Genomic DNA, 25373 nt, shown 5'->3' with positions numbered 1-25373 from the left:
CATAAATGGTAATGGTAGATTTAAGGGCTTCCTTTACCTGGAATATACAATTCCTCAGATCTTGTTTCATATCTTTAATCTCTAAGGTGTCTCATGGAGGAGAGTTGTATTCCTTGTGAGCATGTCTATCAGATGCCCGTCACTTGTCTATTAGCCATACAGATAAACACATAGATGAGTACTCATACACCCAACATAGTCAGCTTTGACTCGTATGTCATGTGTTATTAGCTCACACGTTTAGTCCTGTATCGTATAAAACATATGATGTAATATTATTTCAGTAAAACTTGCTGAGCCACATATGTTTTGCAGTTGTCTCCACATCCAGTTTGTCTTGTTCCTCTACTGATGGACGACAAAACAAACAGTGAACATATTTATTGTCTTTTAAGATAGTTGAAGTTACACATACATACATATAGGTAAACGAAAGCTTTATATTAATTGCACATATGTCGAAAAACAAATAACTAACACCATAAGACGTCTTTTTAAATGACATGTTGTAATCAAATTAAAAAGCTAAGCCACTGTGATATATGAGGCAAAGCGCACCACAAGGACACATTTGCACAATGACACCATTTTGTTTTTGTTTACAATAATTTCCGTGCAGATAAGTAAAGATTGTGATTTTTCCCATATGGCCCAATACATGACTGTTAGGATGTGTATGTATGTATGTGCTTTAGTTTACATCAAGTTAAAATAATATGTAAGTGAAGTTTGTTATGCAAATATGTTCTTATAATGTCATATAGATAAAAGTACTTCTGTTGCTATTCGTTCGATATTAACCTCTGCATTGCCAAGGTTTTTTCCGCCTTCTAAAACTTGAACCTGTTTTTCTTTTTATAAACTTATTGCTAAAAGCAAAGCCTGGTACTGTCTATTGCTCAAACCCCGTGAGTCACATTAACTGTCTGTAGAAAACGTTTCTCACTCACATTACTTTAAGTCAAGACATGTATATGACCAGAATATATATATATATATCTCAACAACCTCGCCTTTGAGCATTTCAAATCACAACTTGTTCAACTTTGACTTTCTATCGACTTGCTTCTACCCTTTCAGTCACTTTTCTTTCCATATTTTAACTAAACAGTAACAAAAACAAAAAAAATGTAGTTAAAGTAACTCAATAGGGTTGAAAGATATAAAGATTGAGTAAGAGCAACAAATATAGAGGGGTTTTGTACAGGGAAACTTCACTGTTGGTTCTGGTTTCATTTGGCCTTCTCAGCTGCAGCTGCAGGGACTTGCTCCGTCTGGACCCCGGCTTCTGTCGAGCTACGTCTCTGACCCTGAAGTTGAAAGGGAAAACAATTGTAAATGTTTCTATCTACTAATCTTGTTTTTGAAGACCCATATTATGCATGCCACATCTGAACACAACCCATGAGATGAGTATTTGCTTTTGACTTAAGTTTTCTAGAAGCCTTTTTTCAATTATATTGTGGGGAACAAATTCTAATTTGAGGTTTTTATTTTATTTTTGAAAGCACTTCCCCCTTTTTTCAGTTGCATTGATTACTATGAAAGGAATATGTGTCAACTTATTTAAGTCAAATAGATATAAAAACAAACTCTCCACAAACAATTCACAATATGCACTGCAAACATGGCCCACACGTTTGGTTACTTTACAAGTTGTTGCCGCCATCTAGTGGAGATAAGCTGCAACTAATTGCAATATAAAGGCCCATTCAACCAGAAAAAGCGTCAGTAACTTCAGTGGAAGAGGGACACCATCCTTACCAGAGTTTTAAAGAACAAATGGATGGAGTTCCTCTTCTCCAGTTTCCTGGGAGCATGGGCTGCATCTTCTCCAGCTGGAGGGGCCACTGCAGCGGGTTTGTTTTCTACAACCGCCTCTGACTTGGCTGCTGCTTTGGGCTCCTCCTTGGCTTTCACTGTCTCTGCTGCTGCAGCGGGGGAAGGGGGCGCCTTCTTGGGGTCAGCGGCCTGAAAGTGAATGAAAAACGAATTATTGAAGCCTTTTGTTTAGAATGTGTGATGTGCACCAATCATAAGCACAGTTGAACTCATATTCTGTTTTTATTATATTTTATTTTATTTACTTGGACTATGTTATCTGTTTTATTTTTTGATCTGTTGGAGGAACCTGTGACCTAAGATTTCCATTGTCATAACTACACTGTAGCTATCCACACATGACAAGAAAAGCCTTGAAACTTGAACTTCGAGATCAAGTGACATTAAGATGTACCAGATGTTAGAATCCTGTGTGTCTTAGTAAATGCACTGATATGTACTGTTCTGACTCTCAAATATAATGACACATGGAGAAAAAAACAGATTGAAAGCAGGTTTTAATACCAGATGTTATACATTTTTGTATTCATCTGGTTAATATTGCGTCTATTTTCGAGTGGTCATGCTACTGTTTTGACTACTCCAGTTGTTGTTGCCTGTGGTCATGTGGTTTAAGAATACCTTAAATTCACATGAACTTGTTACTTTCTCTAATAATTCCACCATATTTCTAAGATATTGTCAAATAGTGTATAGGTCCTTACTTTGGACTTGAACATGGAAAAGAAGGATGGCTTTGAGTCTGTTTTCTTTTCTTCCTGAACAGGCGGTGGAGGTTCGGGTTTCAAGGCGGCCTCCAGGGTGCCAGCTTTTGAGGGATCCACCTTCTTTAATGGAAACAGCAGAGAAGACAATACATATCATGAGGTATTGATGATTTAAAGGCAAGGCAATGATTGAAGCGGATAGGGTGAGAACAGGAGCTGCCACCTGTGAAGTAAAAGAAGAGGTAAAAGGATTGGAAACGATCCAAGCAGGATCAGAGCAGAAGAGGAGGAAGAAGAATTGGATAAAAACCTGTCCCTGTAAGAATGAGAATCCCAGAAAATCATGCACAAAAGATAGAATGTTATCGTTTGTAGGAAAAGCAACACAAGGAAATAGAAAAAGTGCATGACACCACCCACCCACCTTCCTTTAAGGAAGTAGTTTGACACATCAGGAAAAGTATATTTCTTGCAAAGAAATGTGATGATTGATATAATTTTCACACCTAATTATATAGGATGCAGGAAACTGTTAGCTTAGCATAGCATAACTAATTTAAACAAAGGGCTCTCAAGTTTTGAACAGAGTTCAGAGTGAGATTTTGGCGGTGTTTGGTACTCCAACTTCTGGCTCCCATCAAAGTTCCCATGAAGCCCTCTGTACCGCAAATGTCAACGGGGGGGGGGGGGGTCTGCTAGTGGAGTATGAAGCCCTCTGTATCGCGCGAATGTCAACGGGGGGAGGGGGGGTGCTAGTGGAGTGCACGCGTCTCAAACAAGCCTATTTTGTTGTTTACAAAATTGCGGCGCAACTTGGTGGGCGGTACCCTGGAAAGAAATGTCTGCGTGAGAAATACAAGGTGTGGCGTGTGAGCGTGTGAATGGAGTGAAATGCGTGTGAGACTTGAGAGCTCTGTAAACAACTAGCTAGCCTGGCTGTCCAAAAGTTATGGAATCACACTGTTTTGTAATGCAGTGATTTTATCAGAAATGTTAAATGGCTCAAGGCTGATTTATTTACTTTCCGACAGAGGGCGGTCAGCTGTTCCCAGCCAGATGCTAAGCTAAGCTAAGCGGTTGCTAGCTTTTGCTTCATACTTTACGAACAGATATGAATATTAGAGTGATCTTCAAATCTCTGCAAGAAAGCAATTAAGAGTATTTCCCAAAATGTTGACATCCTTTAATTTACCTCAGCTTCTACCACTGGCTGTGGTACCTCTTCCTCCATCTGCCGGGAATTATACCATTATTTGAATTGCTTAAAACTTTTCAAAACGTGAAAGAATAATGCCACATTTTTTAAATGAATATAATGAATGGTGAAAGATTATTTTTGGTTTAACATAATATTTGATAGCTGGTTCAATAACACGTCAGAGGTGCCTGTAGAGTGAGGAAAATTAGGAATTCATATTCATGAGCACTGGCTCTGCAGCCTCCTCTGCTGTTTTAGTGGGTTGAACATTAATTTCACTCTGAGCAGATGCAAATGAATTACAACATATGAAAACAGAGAATAATCAGATCATCAGACGACTATTCCAATCCCAAAAAAAAGACAAAACCCTGAGATTTACAACTCTCATACTTGTTTTACCTGGACTTCTACAACTGGCTCTGGTGTCTCCTCTGGTGTCTCCTGCAGAGCAAAACTACTTTTTTATTCTGAAGAGATGCAAATTAAGACGATTTGAACGTGCTTTTATTTATATGGTATGTCTGTTATGAGCACAGCTGTAAAAGACTGTTTAAAATAATACCCACTGTGCGGGTTTGGTGAAAGACTTGATATTCAAACTCACATTAAAATACACAATCCCCTGAATACTCCTGATGAGATTGAGCATGCACTCTGGTTTACCTGTACTTCTACTACTGGTTGTACCTCTACCTCTACTTCTGGCTCTGGTGGTTCATCATTGACTTTCTGCAGGACATTGGAGGAATTAATACTGTTAGTCAAAGCAACATGATAGACAGGAGACGTCCTTTAAACACAGAGGAAATGTTGTCATTATAAAAAGATTAAAAGAATAGTTTGACATTTTTGATAACGTGTATGTGCTTTCTTGTTGAGAATTAGATGAGAAGATCAATACCACTCTCATATCAGTGAGCTAAGTATGTAGCTAGAAAGTGGTTAGCCTAGCATAGCATAAAGACTGGAGGCAGGAAGAATCGGCTAGCTCTTAAGTAGGCAAATAGCACTGTATGTTGCCTGTTTGATTTGTACATAAAGTGAGTACAAATGAGAAGTTGTTTAATAGGATTCATGTGCTGCAACTATTTATTGGGCTTTATTTGAATTCACATGCTAATATAGCCTAGTTATACTGACAACAAATTGAGTATGTATCGCAGTCTAATTGTTTAGGATTTTTGCAACAATTACTTAGTATGTAGTGTGAATTTACTGGACATACTCAAAGTGCACTGTCTAAAGGTTCATAGGTCAGTTTAATGTTTTATTCTTTTTCCAGGTGCCAAGCTAGCTGTTTCCAGTTGTTGTGCTAAGCTAAGCTCCATGTTTTCTGACTGTAGCTTGATAGTTAGTGCAAAAACCTAAGAGTAGTGTTGATCTCCTCATCTAATTTTATGCAGGCAAAATACGTGTATTTTCTTAACATTTTGTGTGAATTAAATGAATCACTAATACCATTTAAATAGTACAATTATCATGCAAAAGGGATTGTGGTACAAACAGTGTTGCTAACTTGACACAGCTTCCTCCGGAAATATTTATGTGATTATTGGACATGTATCTCCATGTCACATCCAAGTCACATCTTTGAAAGAGAACAACAAACATCTGATACCCTGGGTGAGGTTCAAGGCACAATAAATACTATCTTACACTTGCTGTTTATTCCTATTTGAAAACAGCTATTTGTTCTGTTCTTGCCACGTCCAGACAGACCAGCTCTTGTTCAGTTAGTAACAGGAAGAGCCATGGTCAGAGAATATAATAATCTACTGTACCACTGCTGCAGTCTTGGCATTGGCTCCACCCTTGCTGAAGCACTCTTGCCCTTGGATGCCTTGAGACCTAGCAGTACCTCAAATTCACATTCACTCTGCATTATACTCATGTATCATTGCAATTCTACATGAATAACCACCCCTTTACGTAACTATCTTGTCTTACAATCTTTGGTTTGCTGTTTATTTACCTTTGGACGGAAGAGATTGCTCAGAGTGACTCTGGCTGATATTCCTTTTGAGGCCTTGGGTGACTTTCCAGCAGCTTTTGGTTCTTCTTTGAGTGTGGGTTTGGCAGGTTTAGCAGCTATTTCTGCCTTGATTTCCATTTTGGGTGGCTCTGGAGGAGGTGGTGGTGGGATAGACATCCCCCCTTTGGGTGCTGGGGGCGGCTCAGATACTTGTGCGACCTATTCAGAGAGTGAGTGTTCAAATAACTGCTAAAAAGAAAACACTCCACACTTACATACATGATAAAGTACACAATTACAATTTAAGCTGCAATGATGAATGCAAACCAGTTATCAGTATAGTTTAGCAAGTAAGTTTAGTCCAAAATAAACAATGAAAAGAATGTGTGTGTACAATGAAACACTAGCAATTAAAGTAGCATTTATGGAAGTTAACTGAACCCAACTAATGTCCAGTAAAGATATCCTTTCGAGGTAAATAAATTATAACACTTCATGGGGAATGTTCTCACAGTAGTGGTTGTCACTGGTGGGCACTCCTGGGACTATTTGCCAACGGAAAAAAGGAAACAGTTAGAGGAATAAAGTTAAGCAAACAAAGATGTGCAAACAAGCTTGAGTTCACTGATGCAACTAAACAAAAAAAAGCATGATATACATTGGATGTTGAGAAGAAATGAAAAGGAGAGAATTCAAACCTTTCTTAATTAACAACGGCCAGTTAATATTTAAACATGTTTTTAATGTTTCAAAAACATCTGTTCACCTGCTCTTTTGTGGCTTCAGGAGTAGCTGTTTCCTTGGTTACTTTGAGAGTCACCTGTGCAACAAGGGAAGAATTTTTTTATTTGTGCCGTTCGTAATAGAAAAACTAAAGGCCTAGCTCTCAAATGTTATATGTTATTTCTTATAGCCTGCACTGAAGCTGTGTAGAACAAAGTCAGCGTTCTTTCGCCCATGTTATAGAAACAGAATAAATAATATTTAGATACAAGCCTTTCATGAATGCAGACACAGGCCTTTATGATGAGCTGACTGAGGCACTCTCAGGTCCCTGACAGAGCACATACAGTACGTGCGCTGTCATTGTGACAGCCATTGTGCTGCGGAGATGGCGTAGGCCTGCCCTCGCTCTATCTTCACAAATCTCAACTTCCAACAGCACAGGCCCCCCTTGTGAGCTCACACTATGGCTCGAACAATAGGCCACCACATTCCCGCATGTTCAGAGACTTGATTAGCATGGGGCTAGAGCAATGGTAACTCTTTAAATGTCCCAAACACAGCATGTTGAAGAGGAAATACAATAGCTACTTGTTATAGGTTTTCCATCAGTGCTGTCATATTGTTATGGATACATTTTCTGTGCCAAAAAGTCCCTTTTCACATACCTCAACATAAAACAAGAGAAATCACCAATAAAATGTGACGCAGCATCTGTTGAATTAGTTATGACTGCTTTACATTATTATTAAATTATTTGGTTTCAGTCAGGCTTTAAGAGAAATATGAAAATGTTCATTTGAGTTTTTTAAGCAGCTATTTGACTTCAGTAATAATTACAGATAACAATGGTAGATCTGTTTCCTTCCTTTACACTACAGCAAATTCTTCAATGCATTTTTTCCACAGCAATCTATTTTTTCAAACAATTTGGAAAATCAATTGCATATCCGCCTCTAATTTCTCAAATTGTGTCACTTACTATTTTTTTGAAGAAGTTCATAACTGGATTCTCCTCTGGTTTGCTTGCCTTTTGGGTTTCCACCGGTTGAATGTTTCCGTTGACAGTTTCAGGAGCTGTTTCTTCAACTGGACACAGGTCTAGAGTCACGCTCTCCGGCTCCGGTAGTGATTCTGATTCTTGCTTTAAGTTAGCTGTCCCCTATACAGCATCACAAAGAATTAGCCTTTGAGAATTATGTTAGAGCCCCACAGCTGATAATGCAAGCAGTGAGTGTCTTAATCGCAGCATTGAGATGGGAGCACAATTCCAGCCATGCCTCTGCCTACTCGAGGCATTGTCAACAATCAGCCTTTTATTAATGTGTGTGTCCCACCCCTCACTCATTGATATTCAACAATGTGTGAGAGTTATGCCCTGGAAAATGTGAGGAAACTCAAATACCTTGCTGTGACATGATGGTGGGTATATAATACATAGTTTTGCATACAATTTTCCTTCAGTGTGGAGTGATTTAATTTGAATGTTTTGTTTTTAAACCCTTCTCTTTCTCTTGTGAAAGTTGGTATTATTTGTCACTAAACACGAATGAAAAGGATGAAATGTACTAAATTATGAATGAACAAGATGTTTACATTTTTTATTTTATTGGAAAACATTTCAAAACTTCACAATTTCATCTTGTGTTGATGATATATAAATAACACTGCTTTTAATTATTATAAAACACAACATACAATTTACAATCAAATTGCAATTACTACTACATATCTTCACTTGTGCAGCAAAGGGACTGCCAGCTAGGGAGGGCCAATCACAATCACTGGTCCTTGCACTCAAGTATTGGAGGTCTCTGTCCTGTTTTAAACTTGAGTAAACGTGTTCATAGTAAAGTTTTTGTTCATTAAAAAAGTTAAAGTTTCTTTAAGTAAAGAAACATTACTTTGAATTAGAGCTTTCTATTTGTTTTGTTCAACTAAAAGGACAACTAGCCTCTTTGAAAAAAATAAGCTGCCCAACATATTTATAAACAGATACAAACTCATGATAACTTTGACTAAATAGATAAGTAGATAACTAGCCACATCAACTGTTAAATAAGAAATTAAATTATTTTAGTATGGCAACTTACTCTCAAATGTACGTAGTTTGCTACTAGCCGATACAACAACAGCTACCTCTATGTATAACTCCTGGTGCAAAACGTTAAACACTTGATTTCCTTAAGAGGTAGATCAATATTTTTAATTCATTCAACATTTTACTTCTCTTCTTCCTTTGGAGCCACATTAATAGTAAGAGTAATTTCGTATCCCACTAAAGATAGCGTGAAACGACCAAGCCTATATGCTGATTCTTCAACAACTTCCACACAAGCTGAATGCAGCCTGGCAAATAACGCTTCCATGTCTGTGGTTGTGACACTTAAGTCCAGTGATGAATCTATGGAGGTCCCACTTGATTCATCCTCTGAATTCCCTTCAGAGTCCTCCTCTGAAGTCACAAGGTCACATTCAGCTTCATCATCGTCTTCTGTGAGGATTTCCTCTACAATGGTCTCAAGAAAAGCATAGTTCTTCTCTTCAGCAGATAAACTACGACCAGAATGATCTGTTTCTTGCATGATCTCTTCTGTAACTTCATCTTCGATTGTCTCGAGTAGGACTACCAACACATTGCCATTTCGTGGTTGCTCAGGAAGGCTTGCATTCTCCTCCGAAGACATCTCAGAAACAACATGAGTTGAATCTATTGGCATTTCGGCTGAGACGATGTTCTCCTCTACGAGTTCCTCTTGGTCTGAAACGCAAGGCTCAGACTCTTCTGTGGCATCCATTGGTGGCACGTCAGCAGGTTCCTCAACTATGTTTTCAGTAACTTCAAGCAGCCCCGAAATATCTTCAAAAACTGCTTCTGGTGTGTTCCTCAACAACTCTTTGGTTGCATCCTGGTCAAGTGGGCTTGGGGTTTCCTCTACCTGTTCTACTGGGATTTGTTCGGGTGTTACAGCTTGAGCCAAAACATCATCACTTTGTTCCATAGTTTCCTCAGAACTGTCTTCCCCGATGACTTGGCCTGCTGTCGTATGTGCTTCAACACTTTCTGGCACTGCTTCCATTTCATTTGATAAAGCCTCTATTGCTTCTTCGGTTGTCATCTCAGTAACTGGCTCCTCTGGAGTCACTAGGCCTGCTACTTGTTCTCCAAATAAGTGCAAATAACTAGTGGCAGTAATCACCTCTTCTTCGACATGATCCGCAGAATCATCAAGAGATTCCTGAGAGGTGATGGCAAAACATTCAAGTTCCAGTGAAAGGGTTTCAATCGCTGCCGCCATTATCATCTCATCATCATCTTGGACATGACTTGGCTCTGTTTCTTCAACTTGCTCTGGTCCCAGATCAGTAGTCACATCTTCGCCAACCTCTGCATTCATATCTCTAGCAATAACTTCAAGAATATATCCAAGCATGTCTTCATCATCATGAGAGCATAACGTTTCTTCAGGAAGTTCTTCAAAGGTGATACGCTCAATGGACGGAGCTTCTACAATGATAACTTCTTCCTTAGGACATCTATCCCACTCATCATCAAGTACGACTTGTCCACATATTTCGTGTACATCCTTAACTGCAACAGCATAATCAGAGGTGGCCTCTTCATGGGCAGATTCCACGGTTTCACATATTTCTTGTACATTCTCAACTGCAACAGCAAGAACTTTTTGTTCAAATATTTCTGGTACTACCTCAACTGTAACGACATCATCTGCAGTGACCTCTCCTTGGGCAGATTCCACACTTTCACATATTTCTGGTATGTTCTCAGCTGCAACGACACCATTTGCGCTGATTTCTTCATGGGCAGATTCCACATTTACTAGAAGAACTGTCACAGGAGGGACAGGAAGTACCAATCCAGCAAGTACTTCTTGTTTACATCTTTCTGGTACATCCTCAGCTGCAGTATCTGTGGCTTCCCCTTCATGGGCAGATTCCATATTTACCAGCAGTGCTGTCACAGGAGGGGCAGATAGTTCCTCTACAGCAAGTCCTTCTTCTTCACATATTTCTGGTACTGCCTCAACGGTAACGACATCATCCGCGGTGACCTCTTCATGGGCAGATTCCACATTTACCAGAAGAACCGTCACAGGAGGGACAGAAAGTTCTTCTACAGCCATTACTTTTACTTCACATATTTCTGGTACATCTTCAACTGCTGGAGCTTCATCCGCGGTGACCTCTTCATGGGCAGATTCCATATTTACCAGCAGTACCGTCACAGGAGGGACAGATAGTTCCTCTGAAGCAAGTCCTTTAACTTCACATATGTTTGGTACATCTTGAACTGTAGCAGCATCCTCTTTGTTAACCTCTTCATGGGCAGATTTCACATTTACTAATAGAACTGTCACAGGATGGACAGAAATGTCTTGGTTTGCAGTTGAATTATTTTGCTCCTCCCAAACCACTTCCGGGATTGTTTCCATCACCGTAGTGGTTGGCTCGTCATCTGGGGAGGAGACACCATTTGTTTCCTGGGCCTCAGTAGTGACCACATTAGATTCATTGAAGTTTATGATGTCGATAACTTCCACCCATTCTTCTCTGAACACTATACTCTCACACACTATGTTCTCCTTGACAAGTTCTTCATTGATGATCCCAGCTGTCTGGTTGTGTAAGTGCTCCTCATTCAAAGTATCTTCAACAACCCCCGCAATGACAAATGCCCACCCATTTGGCGGATCTTCTTGCGATGCCTGCGTCTCCATTATGACTTCCACTGGACCATCAGTATAGGCGGTTGTATCAACATTATCCTCACCAGTTTGCGTTGAAACGTGTGCCTCAATTGTTCTGTCCGTTTGTGTTGATATTTCAGCTTTCCAAAGTGGATATTCAAAGTCATCTTGGTGCACATCGATGATCACGGTGATGGCTTCCTCTTCCCTTGTGTCCGACTCCTTTATCATGAAAATCAACATTGGTGTTTAGATAAAATATTAAAAATTAAAAATGAATTGGTTCCGTGACATATATCACAACCATGTGCTTGATCACATTTGATTGAGACTATTTATTTATTTGGTTGCAGAAATTCTTTCTACCTTTTTGTTTCAGTTTGTTAGTGGATTGGTTTATATACCCCTTAAATTGGCTTACCTTACGAAGTGATATTAGTCAATTTGGCAGGCAGATTGTTTTGGGGATTAGAAAACATTGAAGGATAAGACATTTTTCTTTATTTCCCTTACAGTCAACAAATATGACAAAAGACCAAACCAACAATGCATTAGTTCTTCTTTCAGGGCTCTCGGATTTCCCTCCCCCCTTTTCTTCTTTGGCCAAAAGATATACATCTTAAAAAAGGTAAGGTTTAGGTTGCCGTTACAGCAGCAGCAGTCTGTTAGTAAAGAAATTACATCCAGCTTTACTCTCCAACCTCCCAAGGCACAAAATAGACACAATAATGTTGTCCTAATCAAAAAAATGCTCGTTTCTAGAAAAGGGTTAGGTAATTATTTTAAAAAAGCTGGTCAATGTAGTTCTTGAGCAAATGCTACTCAAACAGGTACTGGAATATTTTACGGTTTGGATTAGAAATACGATAAACCAGGCTTTGGCGACGAGAGCAACACATGTTTGTTTAGGTCTTGGCATGGTATTTGTTGACGATAAAAAGAATACAATATTACATTTGAAAACAAACATGAACTCCGCACTTACTGTCTGTGGATCGGGGGCAGGAAGACTTTCATCTGGTGGACTTTCATTTATTTCCTTGACTTCTTCCTTTTGGATGATGGTTTCCAGGAGCTCAGAAATAATCGGAGCTTCAGCAGATTTAGAGTCGGTTTCGACTATCATGTAGTCCGGCTCAGTTGTTTCTGTGGCAAGGTTAAAAAAAAAAAGGGTTGAGAATTAAAGATTGGAACCTGAAATTACCTAACTTTCTGACAAATATTTGACATGTTGCTACAGTAGTTGATTATTTTATGTTTTTCTCTTGTCTGTAATGTGAAGTCTGTGTTACAATAATGCATCTTATCTAATAATTATTCGTGTGTTTGAATATGCTTTACCAAATATTTTCGCAGCTATCATTTATATTACACATCAGTGTTTATTTTATGTTAACTTCTTTGAATGTAATATTTAACTTATACACGATATCTACTCTGCTCCATGTCTCCATGAAGTAAACATGGACTATGTGTGAGAAAGTGAAATTGTCTCCGTCGCCAACATTAGCTTTAGACAAACTCAGGTGACAGTGGGAATCCTGCAGCACTATTGTCTCTGCACTGACACAAACCACACCATGACAGGATAAACAGTTGCTCCTTCTCACTGCATGAGACTACGCCTAAGGTTTACTTTGGAAGTCCCAAGACACAGTCCAGCTGGGAGTCACTGTGTTTACAGAGTGTTATAAAGTCCAAAGGACTAATCCAACATAGATCAGCTGATTTTATGTGTCAGAGACTATTGTACAATATTTTCCCAAGAAGCAATATACAGCTTAATAGTATTAAGAACAGTACAAATATGACTGCCATCCTCACATTCTCAACATTTCAAGACAACAAGTTAATTGTCACACTGTGTCCAAATGTGTATATGACATATTTCTACCATGCTTTTTGAAAGTTAAAACATGATTAGGTATTCTAATAAAAACAGATCTCACTCACCAACAGTCGCCACTCCATTAGATTTGATGTTTGTAGAGATGCCATTAATTGATCCATTGTTATGCTTCCCAGAAATGCTCCCATTCTATAAAAAAGTAATAAAGACATGCTGTATAGATTGGTCCACAGTTAACAAGACATTATCTACAGTGGGTTATTTGAACAAAACACTGATTTTACATTTACATTTACAACTGCTAACAATCAAACATTTAGAAAAATATGGGATAACATATTTGGTCCAAACAGCCATTAGCATCTGCTTTTCCATGAGAAAATTAAAATGTATTATAAGTTATAGATACTTCAGTTACAGGGTTAACATCACAGTTTTTTGTTACTTTGAATAAAATGCTACCTTGGTAAGCTCTTTGTTCTTGGATGTTTCGTTCCCCATGTTTTCCAAGAATCAGTCTTTGAAACTCCGATTCTGCAAAAAAAAGAAATATCATTTAGTTACGTTGCATGAACAAGAAACTACGCACTGCAAAAATGCAATATATATCGAAATTGGTATGTCTCTTCATTCAGTGATATAGCATTGTGTTAACTCAAATGTCTTACCTTGTTACACCTCTGCAAGACAAACAAGTGATATCCGTCTTAAGATAAAATGTGGAGGGAGTCTGTCACACTGCTGCTCCTACCAAACGGTGCATGCCTGTTGTTTACAGCCTATATACATAGTTGGTGAGCTTTAAGAAATGGGTGTGACCGTTTTTAAGTAATCAATCGGACTTCCTACTATTCAGTAACTGCAGTGTCGGTGCTCTTTTTTAAAAATCTCATGATTAGCTCATGTTAATCTCTCTGTGAACACTTTGAAGACCCCCCAACATGATCATAATGTGCTGATAATCTTATCAATCACAAGGAAATAAGGTGATGCAGTGCACTCTTGCTGACACATTACATGTGAAGTAACAGGATGTAGTTTAAGGACATTAGTTGAAACACTTCCTAATTGCCAACAAAGAACATGCATAAACGTTGTATTCTATAAACCCGGTTCTTTTTATTTTAAAGAAGAACTTTAATCATGTTATCATTTAGGTTATTATGATCTTTTTTTACAGGGTCTGTTAATAATAGGACCATTTGGAAGAAATAATCCAAGTGCCACATGCCATGAAATATCTGCTGTATTTCTTTGATATGATTTTATAAGAGGGACTATCTGTTTTAGTGTCACAGCTTATCATGACAAACAAAGAGCTCTGTAATTAAATCATCCGTCTTAAAAGACTTCCACATGGTCATATTTAAATGTCTTTGAGTGCCTGTCAATGTATAAATTCAGACAGCACTGCCTGAGTGGCGCTCAGGGATCAAAGACAAACTGACTTGAGTTCCCTCTGAGGTGTTCCTTCTTTTATTATTCCCATCTGTGTGTTTGTTTGCCACTTTGTACATCATGTGCTGTGATCATGTTGCTGACAAAAGCCTTTTCATGCAAATCAGCCAAACTTAAAATAATTTGAATATGTTTTACAACAAATAACTGCAAAAAACAATTGTTAGGAAACTTCAAATGTGCAGTGTTTATTGAATATATTATGACAGGGCTTGGAATCCATGCACACAATGTCTCAATTGTAGCCTATAGGCTACACATTGAGGTGGGAGTTGGATTCCCCTGATTGGATTGTGCACTTTTGACTTCATGCAAGGCCAACAGCTGAGAGACCTCAGACAAACTCTTCATGAACGTCCAACGCTCGGCAGGCTTCTAGTTTTATCAGGGGCACGACCCTTACAAAAATCCCTTGATTTTAGAAATAATAAGGACATTTGGCTATTAAGATTTAGTCCAAATACCATGGAACAACACTTATATATCTTTGAAGTGGTGCACTTAATCCATTTTCTGCAGCCAGCCTGAATTGGATTAATAGCGCTCTAGCTCTCCAGATGTATTCAGTAAATATTTGAGCTAGGGTGCAGCACTGTTTGCTGTGGAAATATTTACAGAGAAGTAGTTCCGGTTGATAAAATAACATGTTTGACATATTGTTAGGTCATTTATTTAACTCAATTAATTATATATTTAAACTAAACCTAAATTCTCACTCTCATAAGAGAGTTATTTGCCATCATTTTTATTTTATTTTATTTATTTTGTTTCACTTATTTTGACCATGTGAACAAAGTAACAAAGTAAATAGACAACATAACAAATGATATAATTAACATTTAACACACTCTTAATACAAAAATCACAAGCAGCATTACTAAACAACATAAATAATTATAACTTGTCAGAAAGTACTCAATGTCTTCCCAACATCTCAAACAATGAACTTAATTACAATAATACATACAACTCTTAAAAAAGAATTTGTGCTTGACTTGAGTTCTACCTCAAAAACCTCTGACGAAAAACACAGAAAAAGGCCTACCTATCATAGTGGTAAGAAAACAATGTTGTTTTTATAGGAAAACATTTCTTAAATTATAACTTCTTTATGAATGAAGGCCCATGTTTGATGCTACCTTATATTATTCTCTTTTATAAGTACTTGTGTGATCAAAGGACAACTATAGGCCTATTATGTGGTGAAATGCAGAGACGGAAGAAGTACTCAGGTTATATACTTAACTAAAGGTAGTAATACTGCAGTGTAAAAATACTCAGTTACAAGTCAAAGTACTGCATCCAAATGTGTACTCAAGTAAAACTAAAAAAGTATTAGTGTCAAAATATTCTTTAGGTACCAAAAGTAAAAGTAGTTGCTATTTAGAAAGGCACCTTTAAACATCAGATTACAAAATGTATATATATTTTATATAAATTATAGGTGCATTAATTTGTTCATCACTTCAGTTTTGAAGTTAGTAAAGGTGGGGGGTTTATTTGATGTACTTTATACACTACTGGGTAGCCTACAATAATGTATGTGTCGATTTATATCCTCCAGAGACCCACCCATACATTTTTTTCCTCTGTGGAGCACATTGGGTTTTGGTCCATTACTTTGAGGTTATACATGCCACAGCATTAAGTCCAATTGTACTCCATAGAGGACATCCTGGGATTTTCAAACATATGACATGGGTGTGGCTTTGAAAAAGATAATTTCATTATATTTTAAAATGGCGTCCATCAACACAAGCACTATTTATAGAAAGATAAATGGTAAGTTTCTAATGACCAGTGTTGTGAGTTCAATATTTTTGATTAATTATAGTAAGGGAACATCTTAGGAGTTAGTGTAGTGAGTTTTCAGAGCAGTGTAATACTTATTTGACCTAAAACTAAATGTTTTTATGAATGTCCTCTGAGGAGGACATGGGGATTTGCTAACTTTTTATTTCCCCCATTTTACACAACACAAATGGAGTCCACTATGGGCCAAAACTGACACTTAGGTTTCTGTAGGGTTCATGGCAGACCGATGCAGTGGGAAAACATACATCAAGTGCCTCAAGTGTCAGATGTATCTCTGCATTTAAAAAACAAATGATGGAGTAGGCCTACTACAAATGGGGGCTCAATATTTGTTGCATTGAGTTGTTGTGCTCTAATGTTATCTAAATGTACTTGTATGTTAATGTTGTTTGTATACTATGCTTCGCATAACTAACACCCGATGTCCTCTACAAAGGACACACAATAAAACAAAAATAAAAATATATTTTTTTAGTTTTTGTTTGTCATTATGTTTATACCACCCTAAAGACTTGTGTGATAAAAAAAAGAAAATACAATTTGAAACCTTTTTCTTTCTGGGTCTCAGGAGGATATTTTGTATAAACCTAAATCTGCATAAATAAATCTCCAAAAAATAATGCCTGCAGGATAATGGAGTAAAAAGGTACAACAAGTGTAAAGTAGTGAACAAAATAAAATATCATGTACCCCAAATTTTTACTTAAGTAGAGTACTTCAGTAGTAAATGTACATTATGACTAAGTGGACTAAACTGAAGAAAAGGTGTTGTTTTCTATCATTTTTACTGCTAAAATCTAGAGGTAGCCTACTTCCTGTCCCGCTTGGTGGCGGTATAGATTTATTTTTCTGGTGATCTGTGCGTCTGTGCAGTCGAGGAAGCCAAGATGGCAGCCATCATGAAGGGAACTGTAGTGAGTATTACAATACAAAATAACTTGCTTTTCAAGACACTCTGCTGCAGTCTCTTTTGCAGTATTAGATAAAGCAGTAGAGGTTTGTGTGGGGGAAAAAGACACAACCGTTGATACCACGGATAAATAAATATCATGGTCACGCCCTCGTGCAGCTCATGTCAACGGTTGTAGCTACCGTTAGCTAGCTAGCTAATACACTAGCTATATTTATCCCGCTTTGTATTCAACTGAGAGTCTTAAGAATTAGCCAGGTTAATGGTGATGATAATAATAATAAATACCGAAACCATGGATGCGATAGTTGGCAGAACAGACACTGTAAAGTTTCCTCTTTAGCTTGCTAGATAACAGTAGCTACGTTGACCATTCATAGGTATGCTAGTGGACCAACAGGGTTTGGCATGTTAGCTTTAACAGAGGTGGGAAAATTAGTCTATTTAACTATTTTTGCTTTATGGCATTGACTAACCACAAATCTAGCAATTAAAAAAAAAACGGCTTGGCTGAAAAGTGTGTTTTTTCTTCATACTATGTTTGGCCTATGGGACTACTTTACAAATGTTTATATTTCATTTATGATATAGGGAAGTCCCCAAGTGCCAAATGACTACATTAGCATGACAAGGAATCTACTATATCTTAAACATATCCATAGTAATAATAGCATGTTGAATATGAAAGATATGCTGGTACTTTTAAACTCATCTGGATAAATAATATGGCAATTTTCCTTAATTGACCTAATATAGTCTTTGGGCACATTATCACTGTGTAAAAATACTCTGGTACAACTACAAGTAATGTAATTAAATAAGTATTGGCATCAAAATATACTTAAAGCCCCCGGACTAAAAGCACTATAACGTATATTAAATGGATTATAACAAATGTTTATTATGTGTTCATCACTTATAGGTTGGAGCTGTTAAAAGTGAGACTAATTTTAGCTTTTGAATTTCCCACTTATCTCATAATAGAGCATCATTGTTTATTTACTGATTTATATTTTTGGTTATATAGTAACTACCTATAGTAACGAAAGCAGTTATTTAATAGAATATAGTGATTTAAAGGTTATATTTCCCTTTTGATTTGTATTGGAGTAGACATTTAAAATAGCACAAAATGGAAATTCTCAAGTGCATTATAATTAGTAAAGTAATGCACCTGCAATAAGCAAGGACATGTACAGAGTTATTTGCCACAGCTGGCTTTAACCACATTTTTCCTCATGTCTGCAGGCGGTAGAAGATGTGAACGTCACCTTTGAAGACCAGCAGAGGATCAATAAATTCGCCAGGAACACAAGTCGGATGAACGAGCTGAAAAATGAAATCGAGGCGAAGAAAGTAAGCACCATGTGATGTGGATTTTACCCTTTCGGGGTCCATTGTGTGTCATCTGAGTTTGTAATAAAAAATAATATTTTGGACCAACATGGGTAATTGCAATAATATAGGCTTATTGTGTGTAGATTCTTTGTCTAGAGTTACCAATACGCAACAGCCCTGTTTTCACAAGGATACAAATGTTTTATTGAATATATTCTAAGGAGCTGTTGAAACGTAATGTTCATTTTGAAGGCTGTAGTTGTTCGTGGTTCTGTTATTTCTAATTCGCTATACTGCAAAGACATAATTGACCAACTTTCAGACCCTCATCATCATCTTCACTTCTTAAGTTTAACATAGTCATCAGAGCCACACAATACAGCCTGTGAAATTACCATAAAGTTCATTATGACAGATTCCGGTGAGATGCAATTTGTTCATATGGGTTACGGTTAAGTACGGTCTAAAGGGAAGTGCAGCTGCTGAATTACAGACAGTAATTTGTTAACAGCCCTAATTGAGACTGTAATGTTCTGCTAATGTCACCCTGCAGAAATCGCTGCAGAACCTTCAGGATGCCAGCGACGACCTAATGATGTTAGACGACGACTCTCTTTTGATCCCGTACCAAATTGGCGACGTCTTTGTCAGTCACACCCAGGAAGAGACTCAAGAGATGCTGGAGGCTGCCAAGGTAGGTTTCTTTAGACACCATTATACCTTTTTGAAATGGTAATTATCAGTAAAAGACTCTTATTAAGATGAGTCATAAAGTCAAGGGACTGAAAGCACTAAAACTCCATTCACCTATATCACCTAATGTACTCTCACATTTCTTAAAGATAAAAACGTCAGGTCACATACTGTATTCATGGCTTTAGGAATTGTATATAGTTTGTGTATGTCTTATTATTATTATGTTTAATTTCAATATAAAGACGGCTCGTTTCATAACACATTTGCATTGGGAAAAAAAGTTGGACTATATCCTTCCTATTAAGTTATGGGTTTCTTTAATTTGCACTAATTCCTGCCTCTAAGAAAAATTCATCTAAAATCAGATTTCCAGTGAAAGCTATGTCTGACTCTCCCCTTAGCTTCCTCATTTTAAAAATGGGAGATTAATCTACAAGTCTGAATGTTCCCTTTTTAAACTGACATGAACAGAAAATGTTTTGCACCCACAGTGTATTTCATATTGATCGCTTTAATTACACATTTATACGTCATACCAGACTGCAGTCATGAGAAGTGTATTGATCTTCACATGACTGTTGGCAAGAAAACCAATAACATAGTCCAACACATTTAAAACCATTCCTTTATTTGCACTGATGGTTGTTTCAGAGCTTTGGAACAGTGAGAAGCAGTTCAAGTTTGGGGCACATTAATCATCCACCTCTATTTATCAAGAGGGCAAATATTGATCCTCAGATAAGACATTGTTCTTCCTTCTGTCACTTCAAGTTCCTGTTTGTCCTTTTTTATCTGCTGATGCTTTTTTAGCCAAACAACAAAACACACAGCGCAGGCAATTACAATTTATGTAGAGCCGTTTGCTACGAACAGCTGAGAAAAGCTCACGTTTAAACTCAAATATCTTCTGAGTATAAATGAGTGCACACTTATTTCAAGTTTCAAGGCTTTCATTGTCATGTGTGCAAAGCTACAGTGTAGTTATGACAATGAACATCTTAGGTCACAGGCTCCCCCAACAGTGCAACACAATAAAATAGCGCATTAAAATACAAATATAATTGAAACAGAGTATAATACAAACTGTTCAGAATAGTCTATATACAGTAATTGGAATATTGATATATATGAGTTCAGGCTACATTTGAATTATTTCATCACAATACATTTTTCCTTCATAATATGTTGTTCTCCGTCGTCTGGGAAATTGTAGTAGATGTGGTTTAATTGGGATTTATGTTCTGTAATCAGGAAACACTGGAGCAGGAGGTCAAAGGCCTCGATGCCCGAGTGTCCGCGATACTGCAAGTTTTGGGGGATCTGAAGATCCAGCTCTATGCCAAGTTTGGTACCAACATTAACCTGGAGGCTGATGAAAGCTAAGCTGGGAATTGGACATTGAAAGCTGCCCCAACTCGGACTTTTTCCATGCAGCTCCTGTATCACATCCACCGAGCCAAACAAAACATCCCCCAGGACTCCGCATGAACGGCTTATACGTCTGGCTTTTGTTTACACGGATGTTGTTTGATTCTTTAGTTTGTAATCAAAATCACAAGGACACCAACAGTTAAGGTATGGAGATAAAATAAATGCACATCATTTGTTACTTATTGTAATTCGTCCTGTATTTAATGATCATGTTTTTTTTTAATCTGCTGATCAAACTTAAGTAAAAGATGAGAAACAAAACACCCGTGTAGTATTTAGCACTCTTAACATTTACATTGTGAACTCACTTTGTGCTCCACTATCTCAAAGGGGAACACATTAACAAAATGGTGTTCATGCAACAATGTCTGAAATCCTTAAGAGTATCGAATCTGCTTGAATCATTCAGGATGTTGTGGTGCTGCCACCTTAAGGTGATAAAATAAGTACCTTCGGTTACTGATCAACACGTTTGTTGTCTATTTCCAAACTGCATTACATTTCAATCTGAAATATACGTATTCTCATGGATCTTCAATCGGAAACGGGAGTCGCTATGCTTTACATTTTTACACGTGTGCCTCTGTTCCTCGTACAACTATTTTGAGTCATCTAAAAAATGTCTGCTTGAACTGCAAATACATTTAGTACATGAACATTTTGAAATGTAGCTGGGTAGAACTATAAAAAAAGCAAGACAATTCCTCAAATCTGCACGTAATGTAATTAGTTTATTTTCACCTCTGGATTTTAAAATCATTCTCAAATCCATTACTGCCCACATGCATTTGACTTAAGTGTCTACAACTAATAAGTAACAAATCAGCATTGCACTTCCTGAATGTCCCCTCAGCAAATATTACTGTAACTTATTGTTAAAGGTCCCATGTCATGGCCATTTCCACTGATCATAATTCCATTGTTGAGGTCTACTAGAATAGATTTACATTGTTCAATGTTCCAAACTCACATTGGTTTCTCATACAGCATCTCTGTATAGTATGTGTATTCACTCTCTGTCCTACACGGCTTGTTGCAGCTCCTGCCCCCCCCTCCATATGAGCCCAGTGGCCGTCTGCGAGACAGCGAAACCCAGCCCGAAACCAGCCCGAACACACACACACACACACACCCGCAGCCTGGCTGGGAGTTTGTGTGTGTGCTCACACACCGACTCAAAGCCTCGCCGCGTCCCGCCGTCTCAGGGAGGAGAAATGGGCGGGGCTGCAGCTGAGAAAAGATTGAGTATGTGTGTGAGAAAGTCCGTGGATTGGTCAATTTGGACCAATCCAGGGACGTAACGTAAGGGCTCCACGGATTGGTCCATTTTGGCCAATCCACGGAGGAGTCGTCGTTACATCACTTGGTTCCCGGAAGAACATTTTTTAAAATGAGAAATCTCCAACGAGGCGTTCTGGGGTAGCATAGACAGGTATTTTCTGTGTTAGAGTTGCAAGGGTGTACTTTGAGGGTTTTTGACTCTGCAGACCGTTTACATGCATAAAAACCTTCATAACACACAAGGGGAAGGGTAATAACCAGAAAAGCATGACATGGGATCTTTAACAAAATCTTTACACATTCTCACACGGCTCAGATAAACCGATAAGGATAGAAGTTTGAAGAACAAAGACTTCTTTAATGATTGACTTTTAAAACAAAGGGAGGGTAGCCTTTTACCGTGATATAGCCTTAAGTCAAGTCTTTATGTCCCGTCATCTATTCTTGAAACAACAGAATAGTTTTAAAACTAAACGCTTACAGCAACAAATGGATGAGTTAAACAGATTCATGCTAGGGAGATTACTAATAACGGGCTTACTGTATCAAGGCATGACAAAAATACCAAAAAATACTAACTAAGCACAGATTCAAATCACACACAGTAGCATTGACAATAACAAATCAGAATAGCTCAAAATGATGTGAAATAAATAAATTTGTCGACCATAGACATGCACTGTGTGATTTGCAACCAACAGGTATGCAACAGAAATGATATACAAGACTCAAGAAGAGAAAAGGTAACGATTAGCCCATTAAATAAGCCTTAGGACATCACTTAAAACATTTGTTTCAATTTGATGCCACCTATTAACAAATATTTAAAAAAAGTTCCTTTATCTGATTAGTCTAGAAAACTGTGTCCAAAACTTTGTAAATGTTATCGCTGTGAGACTACTACTCAACATTTAAATAATGAATTCAGGTGAAATCTAAATTGTTCTGTCTGAATATTGTGCAGATCATTCTTTAAACATGCTGGAGGTTTGGAGGCTTTCACAAATATCAACAATGCACAAACCTCATTAAATCGTGCCCTGGAGCCGGGCCCGACTCAGCGTGTATAAAATATGTGAAGAAAATAAATGAAGAGTTGGAAGTCATAGCAGACACCTCTGGAGGATCAAGATCTCAATTAACACATATCTCCTCCCGCTCGGTTTCCTGCTGAACATTCACGGATATGATTAAGAGGAACTACACACACACACACACACACACACACACACACACACACACACACACACACCTTCATGTGCAGCTTGTTAAACCGCGGCTCAGAGGAACACACATGGAAATGACTGGACTTATTTCCCCGATGGTCTTGTTTACTCTGTCTCTGTCCCCTCTCTCTTTCTCTGTTATTTCCTATCTGTCCTCTGCTTCCTCTCTAATGACACAGATTGGAGTGAACTTCTCAAACTCTTTGACAGATTTTAAATTGGTTTGATTTCTTCTCAGGCTGCCACGTTCACACATTTGTCCAAAAAGGTATGCAGTCTGCGACAATATGAATGCTCATTTAATCGTGTTTTCATTTTTAATTCCAGCTTTAAAGGGTTGAATTATTGTTACAAAAATAGGTTGCAAGTATGTAGTTTAGTCTAATGAACTCTATAGGGAGATAGTAAACATTCATTATCCTCATTGAATATACAATATGTTAATTAAAAGGAACATTGTTCTAGTAAAGCTCGAGATGTAATTGCTAAATCTGACCACCAGGTGTCTCTGTCTCCCCAGTAATATCACAGTCAAAATGAAACTGCTTTAACTAATATCAAGATGAGCTCTTTGAGGTTATTGGATATGACTGCACATCGTGAATCTACAGAAACACCTCGAACCTATTTGGGTCCTTCCTCCCGGAGATATGTTATGAATGAGATATCGAGGGAATAATAGATATTTGGAGTGGGAATCAGGCCTCCTCAGCGCTGGAAGAGGGTTTACATGACGTGCGATCAGTGAAAAGGGATCGTGACTTCTCCAACGGAACATCAACATCCATTTAAAAAAACTGTTAAATTACACATTTATTTAGTTTGTGATCCCAAATCTTTGTTCTTTTAATGTTGTTTTTACTTTTTATTTTTTACATCTGAGAAGCTCGAAGATATAGTAAGTCAGTTATTTTGGAAAAAACATCAATAAATAGCTCTTATTGGATATTTGTACATCTTTTCATGTAATATCTTCCCTTTTTTATAATGATTTTTTGATTAAAGTATCAAATTCAGTATCGATAAGCGGTATTGATCAAATCCAAACGATACCCATCCCTTTGTGGTATAATTGGAGGAGGATTTTTAAACAAGACTCATTTGGCCTCTAGGTTAAAACCATGATATGACACGACTAACTTTTGATTACAGCTGTCTTTACTTTCTCAATGATGTACAATCCAGTAGCCAGTTCAGCTTTTGCCGGTAGTCAGTGTCTTCCTCAAAGAGTGTGTGCACACTTCATCACCCTCTGGTGCAACAGTGAGGAATAGTGGTTGCTCACTGTCTCTGCCTGTTAGCCTAAATGTCAGGAGTCAATGCAGACGCTTGGAATCCGCCATTGAAGCTACAGCCGTTCTTCATCACTTTCAGCTCCTCTGTCTCAAACTGCTTGTGTTCATTATACATGGTACGATCTCTAAAGTACAATGCTACCTGTCAAAGGCCATGCAACAGGTGACCTATACAAAACACACCCATGTGACAATTGCTGGAAGTGCTCAACAAATAAAAATAAAATAAAAATAAAAATAATAATAATAAAAATAATTAACTCTAAATAGCTTTTTGGCGCCTACATAAGGCCATGAATACTTGTTCTGTCTTTAAAAACAGCTCACTGTAAAGACGCAAGAGAAACATGAGAAAAAAGTGGTCATATTTTAAATGTATGTCTTAAAGGTGACCTATCTTTTCTACGTCTTTTATACATGAATATGTGTCCCCGGTGTTCCAGGGAACTCACCAAGTGTCAGAAAACACAACCCTCTCTATTTTCCTCCATACCCAAATCTCTAAAAACGGGGCTGCAACGGATCTGATACAGACTGATCCAGATTTGAACACTTCTCTGACGTCAAAGAAGTGGCGCTACGGCTATTGGGCCAACTCCACCAATCAGGAGGAGACAGCCACGGACATTGCCTAGACCCTCCAGAAAAACGCGGGCTAAAATCCTTGATTATGCAATTAAACTTGCTGGGTTTTTATATTATTTTATGCGGTGAAATTGCGGGAAGTTGCGAAAAAGTATATATACATTTTTAAATATTGGGCTGTCTTATTTATTCTCTCTCACACACAACCTGCCACTAACGTTAAACCCCTTTCTTATTCAATTAAACATATTCAATGTTTATTTATTGTAAAAGCAATTGGGCTATTTTAATCACACTCTCTCTCTCTCTCTCACACACACACACACACACACACA

The 25373-nt window shown here is 37.8% G+C and overlaps 2 protein-coding genes across 5 annotated transcripts; one reads left to right on the top strand and one right to left on the bottom strand.

The window, feature by feature from the left end:
• Positions 1-366: 366 nt before the first annotated feature.
• On the bottom strand, positions 367-13808 carry bcas1 (brain enriched myelin associated protein 1). 4 transcript variants are annotated; one of them, XM_079674244.1, is made up of 14 exons: positions 13672-13808; positions 13466-13537; positions 13108-13192; positions 12140-12300; positions 7428-7607; positions 6489-6542; positions 6235-6267; positions 5723-5941; positions 4414-4479; positions 4150-4191; positions 3742-3780; positions 2547-2669; positions 1765-1971; positions 367-1310 (listed from the first exon to the last, which is right to left on the bottom strand). In XM_079674244.1, exons 2-14 carry the CDS (start codon positions 13502-13504, stop codon positions 1233-1235), a joined length of 1326 nt encoding a protein of 441 aa, XP_079530370.1. In that variant the 5' UTR covers positions 13505-13537; positions 13672-13808; the 3' UTR covers positions 367-1232. The 4 variants fall into 4 exon arrangements, with proteins under 4 accessions (XP_079530370.1, XP_079530372.1, XP_079530371.1 ...); XM_079674246.1 differs by lacking the exon at positions 3742-3780; XM_079674245.1 differs by lacking the exon at positions 6235-6267.
• A 3248-nt stretch (positions 13809-17056) lies between these two features.
• pfdn4 (prefoldin subunit 4) lies at positions 17057-21120 on the top strand. Its single transcript, XM_079674557.1, has 4 exons — positions 17057-17190; positions 18435-18542; positions 19078-19218; positions 20472-21120. Exons 1-4 carry the CDS (start codon positions 17164-17166, stop codon positions 20601-20603), a joined length of 408 nt encoding a protein of 135 aa, XP_079530683.1. The 5' UTR covers positions 17057-17163; the 3' UTR covers positions 20604-21120.
• Positions 21121-25373: the final 4253 nt, after the last annotated feature.

Source organism: Notothenia rossii, assembly GCF_949606895.1.
Source record: "Notothenia rossii genome assembly, chromosome: 4".
NCBI classification, from domain to species: Eukaryota; Metazoa; Chordata; class Actinopteri; order Perciformes; family Nototheniidae; genus Notothenia; species Notothenia rossii.
This window is presented reverse-complemented; position numbering and strand designations above follow the sequence as displayed.